We start from the raw sequence: 12,461 nt of genomic DNA on the forward strand, positions 1-12,461 counted from the left end.
CCAAAGTATGTGCTATGGTCTGTAGGATCTTCAAGAGGATTTTTAAAGCGATTTCCAGGTCCCTGGATTTGAGTATTGACACAATTCTAGGATCAGTGCTTTTTACCACTGGACATCTCAAGGGAGCGGCCGTGGTTCCCTAAATTATCACTCACAGAATTTAGAGTTGACAGATGTCACTAGAAGACTGGCCCTTATCATTTAGATCTCAATTTAAGAGATCTTAATTTACACACCACACCACGCAGTTACTCCTATCATATAACACTGCTTGTTTCTGTCTAATGACTTGCTGTTGTCAAACACCTTCTTTAAAACGGAGGTTCCATGAAGGGATTTTATCAGTTTCATTCACAGCCATGTTCCCAGTGACTAGCATGGTGCTTGCCACATACTAGACACTCAGTAAAAATTCTGAGTGATTAATGAATAAATGACTGCACCTTATCTAACCTCATCCCTGTTTCTTCTACAAAGCATTTCTTCTTAAGAAATAAAACAAAACAAAAACTTGAGACATGGCATGTGGTTATTCAGTCACTATGTAAATGTGGCATTTTTATCCCTAAAGGGATTCCACTGTAGAGTAGGGAAGGATATAGGGATCTATCCATTAGAATTTTCTTCTTTATATTGAATAGAAAACCATGAGTTTTTTGGGTTTTTTTTTGGTCATGTTAGCTTCAGAAAGTTCAGCCTGCCAGTCATCGAGCAGCAGCTTGCCCCTTTTGACAATCCTTCAAACATCTGAATATGGGTTGTCAAATGCTTGCTTTGTCTTCTCTTTATTTCTTTATTCTTCACATGAAGACTTTGTTGACTTAATGTTTTTTTAGATGTCCAAATCATGTGTGTTTGTGTGCACACAAACACACAATTTGGACATGTGCTGTTGGAAAAACTTTCAAACCAGTCTGAAATCCATCAAAATAATAAAATGCTTAGCTGGGACTGCTAGCACCTGTTCCATCTTGTTTTGTCAATCTCATGGTTGTTCAGATAGCTCCGAGCACAAAGCCAGCTCAACAATGCCTCATTCAGCGAGAAACACTCACTTTGTCTGCCAGTTGCACATTCACTGAGATCACTGACAACCTTGGAAAATGCACATTTAGGCATGGTAATCTGAGACAGCTGGATCCCTTCACAAACCTTGCAGCGGACTGAACTAGTCAATCCATCATCTCCCAAAGGTCATTTTAATGGCTCCTTTTTGCAGTAAGTTGCAAAAAGTTTTAGATTTAAAAAATGACAATGGAAAAAACCAAGTTAAGACAGAATTACAGAAAGGGGAGTTAGAGCAGGGGAATGAGTGGTGGAAACTGTTACATGCTCTTTTTCTCAACATTCTTCAACGGAAGGGAAGGAGGCCCATGACAAGGACTCCAGACCATACTCCTGCCCACTTTTCTATACAGTCTCCACTGAAATTTCCTTGTTGTTTGGACGCTTCAGCTTTGATCCTTTTGCCTTCTGACGGTTTTCAGCAGAAACTTCTGATCAACAGGTAAGATGTTTCACTAGATGGAGCAGCAGACCAAATATATGATAAGATTCAACTTCCACTCATGTTCTTAACAATAATTATAAAGAAAGGAGAGGAGAAAATGTCAGTATTTAAGTAAAGCACAGCAAAGGCCAAGTTTTATGGTCTAGAGAAGCTGACAGCAGCTGCTCATAGGGTACCCAGAGCCATCCGTCACCCCTCAGACCAGGTTCATAATCACCAAGGGCTAGAAAAGCAAACAAAGCCGCAGCTGTAGACGACTAGAGACAGCTGTGTCTCTGGGTGTTTTTATGTAGGGGGTGGGGGCAGGGATGGGTTCTTCCATATAGTTAGGGGCAGGAACCGAGTCTGGATAATGTTCCATAATTTCTGTCACTTGGCAAAACCACCTAATACATAGATGAGGATGTTATTTCAAAGAGAGGCTTACTCTCAAAATAACTCTATAGGGTGGTTATTATTAAATGAAAGTGTTTAGAGAAGAGCCTAGAATACTGAAAGTTCCTGCTTTCAAAATGTGTTTATTATTGTTTATCGTCTGCCTCCCTCATGTTGTAGGTTCAACAAGGAAAGGGAACGTGCGTTTTATTTACGAGTGTACCCAAAGCACTTCGTAAAGTATGTGGAGCATAAAAGGTGCTCAATAAATATTTGAGGAATGAATGAATTCTAAAGTTATCTTCATTTTACAGATAAGAAAGTGACACTTGGCGTAGCAAAATGACTGGGCCGAAATCACACTGATTGCAAGTGGTGGTGTGAACGTATCTAGTTAATCCAAAGTCTGCGCATGTTAAGAGTTCAAGAATTAGGATGGCAGCCTTTGAATCTGAAAATCTTCTCATAGAATGAAAATTACGCACTCTTCATCAGACCTCCAGAGGCTTCTGTCAGGGGTACTGGGCTGCGTGATCTATGCCACTTTGTTAATACTTTTATTTTCATTATAGAGCTTTCTGTGTTTGCTTATAAATGGAAATTACATTTCATTTTCTTGGTATCTAATGAGTCTTATCTAGCATCCATTAAAAAATATATATATATATACATATATATAAAACCAATATGTTAAAAATGGGATATGTTCACAGTTTTTAACATTTCCATAAAACAAGGTGGTTCTATCCAACTATTTTTACCTTTAAAAAACAAACAAGATTTACTTATTTTAGGGGTGGTGCAGAGAGAGAGAGAGCCTTAAGCAGACTCCCCGCTAGCACAGAGTTGGATGCAGGACTCAATCTCATGACCTGAACTGAAACCAAGAGTCAGACATTTAACTGACTGTGCCACCCAGGCACCCCAACTATTTTTACTTTCTATGCTAAATTTTCCTCGGGAAAAATTCTATTGTAGATTATCTATAGAAAATTCAAAAATTTTACCATTCCCCAGTAAAAACTCCGTTTCTCTGGGCAAAACCATTGGCACGTATCATTTAGAAAAAAAAGTTAGGTTTTGTTTTTTGGGTTTTTTTGTTTGTTTGTTTATAGGAATACTAAAGAGGAGGGCAATCTCAAACAACATATAAATATTTATCTCGTTATAAAATTAAAATGAAAACATTTTCTCTGGTGATTTCTTCCCGTTTCATCTACTCTTTCTTCCTGAAACTTCTGTTTTTCACATTAGACTTCCTGACCTGGTTCTCGAATTTTCATTTCTGTTTGTTCTTGTTGTTCTCTGAAAGTTCCTTTGTTACAGCAGCCTCTTCTTGTCTCCTGAATGCAGTATTTTCTCTTACCCCTCTGAGAATCCTACAGGAGCTCATCTGAATTCTTCTTCACTGCATAGTTTCCAAGGCCCTCCAAGTTGCTTTTTTTCCCAGTTATTTTAGGTCTCTGTCCTAAAGGCCTTTCTCACATGTCTTGCTAAGGGTAAGGCACTAAAAATCTGTCCTAAAGGCCTTTCTCACATGTCTTGCCAAGGGTAAGGCACTGTGCTCATTGGTGGAGCTTGATGACTGACATAACATGATGTAACATGAACCCCCAATGTCTGGATCTTTAAGACTTCTTGGTCAGATTTCCTTAGCCAAAGTCTCTTCTGCCTGAAAGGTAATCTTGGCCGCCGGTGTCCTAGGAACAGGGTGTGTTAGGAAGGCTGGGAGGTCTCAACATTTATCATTCACTTAATGCCTCTGTACTTCAGGAATGAGACACAGTCTTCTACAGTGCCAGCTATCACTATTTTACTCTTTCCAAAAAAGACCTCTACTTTCTTGTGTTGAGGTTGAGGAGTGACAACTGTGCACACATGCTGAGTTACCTGAAGAATCTGTGGGTCAAATGGATTTAAAAATAATTCTCTTCTCTTTGGTCCCACCTTCATGTCTAGTTCCAGATAGCTGGTACCACCAATTCCCGAGTCTTTTTGATGTTCTACAGGAAGTGGGGTGCTTGTCACTTTCTTTACAGCCAGCTTAGGATTTCAGCATTCTCAGCACTGCTAGGTAGTTTGCCACTGTCCATCTGTTTCCCCACACCCAAAATTTGGTTGTTGTAGTCTCCTTTCCCTTTTGCTTTGTCTTCATGGTAGTATGTCTTTTTTTTTTTTTAATCCCTTTATGGTTATTTTTAGTGGAGTTTAAGTGAAAGTGGAGGGTACGGCATGTTCTGTGTTCCATGCTTTAACCTAATTAGTGGCCTTTTTGAAACAAATAGAAGTATTTCAAGAGGTAATTCCTTTTATTTTTTATTTTAAAGATTTTATTTATTTATTTGACAAAGAGAGACACAGTGAGAGAGGGAACACAAGCAGAGGGCATGGGAGAGGGAGAAGCAGGCTTCCCGCAGAGCAGGGAGCCCGATGCGGTGCTCGATCCCAGGGCCCTGGGATCATGACCTGAGCTGAAGGCAGACGCTTAACAACTGAGCCACCCAGGTGCCCCAAAGTAATTCCTTTTAAAGAGAGGGGATGATGGCTTAATTTTCTCATTGTGACCTTTAGCCAGAAGCTCTGAAGTAAAGCTTCCATCTAAAGATGAGGACCCTGAGGCCCAGAGATTCAATGACTTATCCAAGGATCTACTGTTTATACTGACAGAGGTGGAATTTGAATCTAGGTCTCTACTCCGGCAAAAGAAAACTCTTCTCCACATGCAAGACATTTGTGATCTATTCAGCAAACATTTATGTGTGCTTATGTTAAAGACTCCATCAAACTTCAAACTCTGATCTTTATTTTCAGAAATGGCTTTAAAACTATTAGAAAAGTATGAAAAAACGGAGCCAAAAAGATTTCTTGAGTGCCCACTTAGGGACAGTGGAATTGTGCTAGAGATTGTAGGGGGTTTTGAGAGTATCAGATTTGAATGCTGTCATAAGGAACTCTGACATGCCTAGAAATTATTATAGCACAAGGTGGAAAAGGCAGATGCCACAAGGAAGATGTAGATGAAGGTCAGAAGAAGAAGGTATTATTTTTTGCTGGAGAGATCAGAGCAGGCATCATGAAGGATGGGTATTTTAACTGTATCTTGGGGAGATGAAGAAAAATGATATTCCACGTAGAGTGAACACCGTATTTTTGTTTATTTATTTATTTATTTATTTTTAACTTGGTAAAGGATTTATTTTTAACTTGGTAAAGGTGATTCTAAAACTCACAAGAAAAACTCTCTTTATCAAAACAATAGAACTCATAAAAATCTTCAGAAGATGGGTGTTACTTTGATGACAATGACCTTGTGTGGCTCTCTGAATATGTTCTTCACCTATCTAGAGACGTTTTTCTAAGCCATGGACCTTGCTTTCATCATTTAACACATCATTCAAACCACTTCAATAAAACAGGGATCATGCTGAAGAGGGATCTCAGAGGACTAGATGACACTCCAATTAACCAAGCACATCGAGCCAGATTGTTCTATGCCTCAGACTCAAGAGACTGGCAGAGAGAGGAGGCAAACAAAGGCAGAAAGAGCGAGGACCCAAGTGAAAAGAGCAAAATGCATGTGTTAAAGATGGGCTTTCAGTCTGACTCCTGCAGAAAAACCTGTCAGAAGATTATACACCACCAACCTTAATAAGGTTTATAATAACTTGCCAGATAGAATCACAAACCAGAACATGTACTTGTAGAGCATACTCAGTGAGAATAAGAACATTATAGGACTGGCCTGGTGCCTTTTTAAATGTGTATGCATTGCTCTGGGTACTGCAAGTGCAAGGCTGGAAGAGGGTGTATGCTGTCTTCTTTTTTGACCCAAGGAGGGCCAATGGAAAAAGCCAGCTTTTGCAAAAATGTCGTGACTTAAATGACCCAAGAATATGAATGGAATAATTAATTAGTGAAAACAACAGTGGGGCTTCTCTCCTCAAGCCATTCTGTGGGAAGAGAGATACACACTGGGCTGCCTGTGAAATTAAGAAATTGTGCCCAAAAATGTTTTGGGTATACTCCTCTCCCCTAAGGATTAGATAACATCATCAAACTTGGTAAAACAAATCTCTTATTATGGACCAATTTTCATTTTAAAGTCTAGCCCTGAAGTCTTGAATGGCAACTGCCAGGGTGAATTGTCCGAAAAATCACCGAGTTAACTGAATCATCACGAGCTTCCTAGAAGAGTCAAATATTCTGGGAAGCAAGATTAGTTCTCCTAGTTTGTCCTAGTTTAGTTCAGGAATTTTGTATCTTTGTCAGTGTGTCTTACTTCTTTTTTTCTTTTCTTCTTCTTCTTCTTCTTTTTTTTTTTTTTTTCATTTCCACTGATTTCTGTCATGAAACTTCAAGGAAGAAGGGCAATTCTACGTGGATTCTTTTTCCCATTACAAAGTGAGGCCATACAAACCCTGCACATGGTAAGGGACTTTATTTGGCTTCATAACTAAACCACATGAGGAGAACTACAACACATTTAAAGATCTGAGTTGAAAACCATAAACAAAAAAACACAGAAAAGGGGCCAAATTCTTCTCATCTAGTAAAACTGCCATGCTCTAGTGAAGCTGAATAATCTCATTTTTTCCCTTCTTAAGGGTAATCTCCATGTTTATGTTATTTCTGCCAACTCCAAATACTACATACAGCTGACAAAATCCTCAAAGAGACCCATCTTATCCCACAGGGACGCTGAACGGAGAGGAGATGGGGCAGTTCTGGCCCTGGATAAAAGTAGTCTGATATTAAAGATTCTTTGCTTAAGGCACAAATGTACCTGTCTGTGACATTTTTAATGGCACATTTTAGTGGCATGTAGCATCATCTTTTATGAACAAGTGTGTGAGAGGCCTTGTTATGACCCCCATGGGGACTGTGACAGCACATTAACGAGGGGAGAGCAGTATGGAGAAGGCAAGCAAAGGTGAACCTCGCTATTTTAGGAGTTTAAAACAATGAAGGCAACTTCTGATTCCTGCATCACCAAACCTCAGGGAAGGATTGAGAGTTTATGGGACTTGCAGGGGGCAGAGGTAGAAAGGATAGAAAACTCTAGTTCCCGTTTCGTCTCTAGTTCATTCTTGTGTAATTTCAGAAAAATTCCTTTGCTCAGTTTCCTGTATTTTTATCTCATCTGTTTCTTTACCACCAGTACCCTAGGGGAATAAAATGACTCAAAACACCTTGAGGAAGGTACCCACACAAATAGGAAGTGAAATGGCCTAGGGGAGACCTTGCAGGCTCTGACACTAGATCTCTCCTGAAGTGTTCACAGAGATCTACCTTAGAATGTGCTCGGTGATGAGGAGGAGTTCTTCCCTCTTTTTCTTCTTTCTCCCAGTGGCAAACTCTTCAAGACCAACCCAGCTCAACTGTCAACTCCTTTGAGAAATCCTGCCTCTCCCCTAGCCCTGGGGCTCAGGGTCCTCTGGAAACAGCTTTACTGAAGATGCTGCTCTTCACCTCATGTTATGTCACACTAAGGTATATCATCATCCAAGTCACTCAGCTCTAGAGTTGATGTAGAAAGTTAAAGAAAGATAATAGACTGCTTAGAGTCATAGAATGTTAGTCTGGAAAGGGGCTTAGAGATCATTATCTTACAGAGGAAGAAATGAGGCCCAGTGAGGGACACTGGCTTGCACAGGACACCTAGAAAACCAGTAGCAAAGGTGAAATTGCTCTCTCTGTCTTTCATTCCCAATCTGGGATTCTTATCTCTATACCACGTACTTCTCAAATGTTCTACATTCCATCTGGTCGTTTATTAAATGCATTCAATGACAATGATTTAAACATGCAAAGGAAATTTATGTAACGGCAAGGCCTGAGCTCCACAAATCAAAAGTACTAGTTTCCTCCGAAACAAGTTACCTGAACAAGCCCTTCAGGATTCTGTTGGGAAATTCTGTTATGGCTTCTGTCTGCCGTTATTGCTAACCTCTCAGCTGATGCACACATATTATATTTCCTCTTAGATTCTCTTTTATGAAGAAGCAGAAGAATATGGTTTAACAAACACTGACTACTTTATTTTTGCTTTCTATAGTGCGGGTGAATTGAGTCTAAAGATATTTCCTTATAAATTCAACTGCATTCATGCATTACAAAAATCACAGAGAAAGTATTTGACCCCAAAAAAGGTGATAAAATCATGATTGCAACTCTGTCTGTGATCTTATTTAAGGAATCCTTTCTAGTTTTTAAAAAGCCCTCCTTTCTCTGAATCAATGTATGTGAGAAACAAATCTTGAAGTACTGGTGAGTATCCAGATTCTATACTAGTATAATTCAGCCAGATGTCCTTTTTTTTTTTAATTTTATTTTCTTATGTTATGTCAATCACCTTCTTTTTTTTTTTTTTTAAAGATTTTATTTATTTATTTGAGACAGAGAGAATGAGAGAGAGAGAGCACATGAGAGGGGGGAGGGTCAGAGGGAGAAGCAGGCTCCCCGCCAAGCAGGGAGCCCGATGCGGGACTCGATCCAGGGACTCCAGGATCATGACCTGAGCTGAAGGCAGTCGCTTAACCAACTGAGCCACCCAGGCGCCCGTCAATCACCTTCTAATGGAAACTGTATACATTTCCTTACAGATCAATAGTCATTGTACAGAAACCTTAGCACGGAGTTCTACCGGGGCTACATGTAGCGCACTAAGATGAAGTCCATTCTAAATACAGCTCTAAAGAGTAAAGACATTAAAACTGTGCTAAATACATACCCTTCATCCTCCCCCAGATCATATCATGCCCCATTCCCCAACACACGAAATGACTATATTGGAGCAAGGTGGTTTCTTCTTTCTAAACATACAGTACTTATACATCCAAATGAGTAGGGCTATATTCTTTAAAGTAATCACCTTTGGAAGTCATATATGCTTTCCAACAAGGCCACCATTACACAGAACTTCTCTGGAATCTTTCTTTTATTATAATGCAGGCTCTCCAGATTTAGTGTGCATAAGGATCACCAGGGAACATGTTAATAATGCAGATTCTTAGAGATTTGGATTTAACTAGTTTTAGAAGGAGTCTGGGAACCTATATTTTTAAGAAGCTCTCCAGGAAAGTTTTATACAGGTGATGTGTGAGAAACAGCACCTCGGAATAGTCTGCACAAGCCATTCAAGGATATCAAAAGGATTCTGGAGTTAAACTTGGTGTACACATACACATAACACATTGGAGGTTTATTATTATTTTTTTCAAAATCTTCATTCTTCCTGGTATTAGGGCAGATATACATAGAAGCATCTATTTGCAAACAACATACCTCCATGAAAGAGATTCCTAAACTCCAGACATCAGAATGGATTCCATACTGCTCCCCTGAAATTCTTTCAGGCTGTAAGAAAACAGAAGCTGGTGAGTTGATGTGAGCTACTCCAGGAAACACTAACATGAGCTCAGCTAAGGCAGAGAGCCACCAACATTTTGTGGCACTTTATGAAGCACAAAACAATTGTGTGTGTGTGTGTGTGTGTATGCATAGGTGTATTATACAGGTAACATACAGAAACGATATAGGTAATACGGATAGATACCATCTCACTGAATCCTCACAAAGTCCCTGTGAGGAAAACTTTATTATCTCTGTTTTACAGATAAAGAATATGGAGGCTCAGATTGGTGAAATCATTTAGGCAAAGTCCTCATGAGCTGAGACTTGGACCCAGGTCCTCTCCCTCCAAATTCAGTGGTCTCAGCTGTGAAGTGACAAACTACACAACATTATATAATGTTATCACTTATTTGCACTTTAAAAAAAAAATATTTTATTTATTTATTTGACAGAGAGAGACACAGTGAGAGAGGGAACACAAGCAGGGGGAGAGGGAGAAGCAGGCTTCCCGCCAAGCAGGGAGCCCGATGCGGGGCTCAATCCCAGGACCCTGAGATCATGACCTGAGCCGAAGGCAGATGCCCAATGACTGAGCCACCCAGGCGCCCCTTATTTGCACTTTTGAGAGATGGGTCTGGATCACTAGGGATTCTATTTTTATTTTTTTAACTTTTCATTTGGAAATAGTTTCAAACTTACAGGAAAGTTGAAAAGCTAAGATTAATACAAAAGACATCCGTATTTCCTTTGTCCAGATTCACCTATGGTTCAACATTTTATTCCATTTATCAGGGTTTCTTTTGATATGAACCGTAGAACAGTTTGAAAGGTCCATTTGGGACAACTGGTTCTCCATTCAAGACGTGTAGCAAATACCTGGTTTAGAAAGCCACAACATGCACACTCTCTACTTCAACATGAATAGTTTCATAGTGAAGTGGGTGCTGTCTGGTGTCTCTATCCCACCAGGATCTAGCATTCAGTATCGTACTTCACAGAATCTTTTGAATGAACACAGGAGCACACGAATAAGAGAAACCGAAGTCTCACGGCGTTGGAATGGTCGCTCAAGGTTACAGAGCTAGACGTGGCAGGGCTGGGATCATAACCCATGCCTCCTGGCCCTCAGGGCACCATTCTGTTCATGGGTCCACCCCTGGAGTTCCTGGTGGCCACCGCTGGCATCAGCCTTCGGGAGCTTTCATGGGAGCCCTGAAGAGTACCTGGGGCCAGGATCAGCCTGGTCCACTGCACATGGGGGAAGTAGGCATCCACCACTCACCAGCAGGGGATATGCCAGGGGAGTGGAAGATGTAAACCTGGTGCTCTCAGGTGATTGGCACAGTCCTACATCCCGGTGAGTTGGCTTAGCTGGGACCCAGAACTTTGTGATCTACTTTCTGCCCACACCTATCAGGCTACCTCAATATACTTATTGCCTTCTCCTGGGACCACTTGCCCTAACATTACATAAAGCCCTGTCCTGAGGTAGCAGGATGGATCGTCTTATTTCCCTTCCTTTATTTATTTCTTTAATTTATAAAACCACTTTCCCACCAAGAACAATTCTTCCCAAGGGCCAAATGTCATGTGACCATCTCTCCCAGTTGCTATAGACACAGTCATTCCAATTCCCTAGTACTTTTACGTTCAAATCCCCTACACCATCATTTTGAAGTTCTTGTTCATGCATGAATGAACCCATTATCCAATTCCACTTAGTTCAATAGGTACTAGGATGAAAGCAGCCAATTAGTTACAGGAGTATCATCATCATCAACACCATCATCATCATCATCAACAACAAGACTACTGCGTGCATTTACTGAAGAATTTCCATATGCTTGGCATTAAGTGCTGTTCATGCATGTCTCATTTCAGATTCATAAACACCCATATTAGATTGGTACTATTACCATCCCCTTTTAACAGATAAGGAAAAGGAGGCATAGAGAGGTTTAGTTTGCACCCACTATATAAGGACAGTAATAGCTATCACGTAATGACCAACGAGTATACGCCAGACACTGGACTAGATACTTTGCATCCTCTACGCCTTGGGACAATCTTGCAAAGTTAGATATTATTGCCCTTGTTTTACAGGTGTAAAAAAAAAGATTAAGTGACTTGCTGAAGTCTAGAGCTGTGGGTCAGCATTAGGTGTATTTGTTTAGGAACACAGCCAGGATTCAAACCCAGGTATGTCTGAATGCAAAATCAGGGTTCTTCTAGTGTGTCACACTGTCCCCAGAACTAGAAGTCAGAAGAGCCACACACTAATCTCGATCTGGTCAGTATTTCTCAAAATACAGCCTTCAGTATTCATTTAAAAAAATAATTTCTCTGGGTGACTCTTTGGTATACTCAGCCTCAGTCCCTAAACATTTCCACATTCCCTGCAGAGGCAATGACCTGTCTTACTCCTCTCTGCTTAGTGAACGTTGCTTTTATAAAGGCCCTGCTCATGGACTACCTGTTTGGTGAAATGTTCCTCTACTTCTCAGGAAGAATTACAAATTCTTGCCTCTGTCCTTCATGAAAATGTTGGTTGTATCTTTAATATTAATTCATTACACTGTGATGTAACCATCCGATTACTAGCCTGTTTCTCCTAAGAGGCCAAGAGAGTGTCTTATTCATCTCATACCTAGTACCACGGCTGACACACAGCTGGTAAGCAGTCAAGGTATTTTGCCTTGAAGGGATGCAATACATGTTTACTGCACATTTGGTTTAAAGCATGTATCAATTATTAAGTCCCCTGGAGTGTTCTACTAATATAACTTCCCCAGTAATATTGCTATCCATGCCCATCAAGAACATCCAGCAAACATGAAAATCCTAAAATCTGCCAGAATTCTTAAAGAAATAACCAAATGTTGCCTTCTTCCCTGTTTCTTCTCTCCTTACTCTCTCCTTTTCTTCATTCCCCTAGCTGACAGTTATCACTATCTAGCACTCATGCAGAGTACAGGAGTACACAACAAGCAAACAAATGCAAGTGGAGCCCAGATACAAAATATTTTGGCAGGATCAACAATAAGATTAAATATTAAATTCATAATATTTGCCCACTGAACTATCAAAACAAATGTAAACTGGAAGCTGAAAATAAAGCATAAAAAAATCAGGGTACCTGGGTGGCTCAGTTGGTTGAGCATCTGACTCTTGGTTTTGGCTCAGGTCATGATCTCAGGGTCATGAGACTGAGCCCCATGTCAGG

The 12,461-nt window shown here is 40.3% G+C and overlaps 1 protein-coding gene across 16 annotated transcripts in view; it reads right to left on the reverse strand.

Annotated features, from left to right (window-relative positions):
* MAP2K5 (mitogen-activated protein kinase kinase 5) overlaps window positions 1–12,461 on the reverse strand; it is a 245,996-nt gene that overhangs the window by 94,552 nt on the left and 138,983 nt on the right. For all 16 annotated transcript variants that reach the window (XM_064570255.1, XM_064570254.1, XM_064570250.1 and 13 more), the window contains exon 16: window positions 9,170–9,241. In XM_064570255.1, the coding sequence (XP_064426325.1) occupies window positions 9,170–9,241 (72 nt within the window). The remainder of the gene's footprint in view (window positions 1–9,169; window positions 9,242–12,461) is intronic.

Source organism: Mirounga angustirostris, unplaced genomic scaffold, assembly GCF_029215605.1.
Source record: "Mirounga angustirostris isolate CCGP_5_RB_7025 unplaced genomic scaffold, mMirAng1.0.hap1 SCAF_9, whole genome shotgun sequence".
Lineage (NCBI taxonomy): Eukaryota > Metazoa > Chordata > Mammalia > Carnivora > Phocidae > Mirounga > Mirounga angustirostris.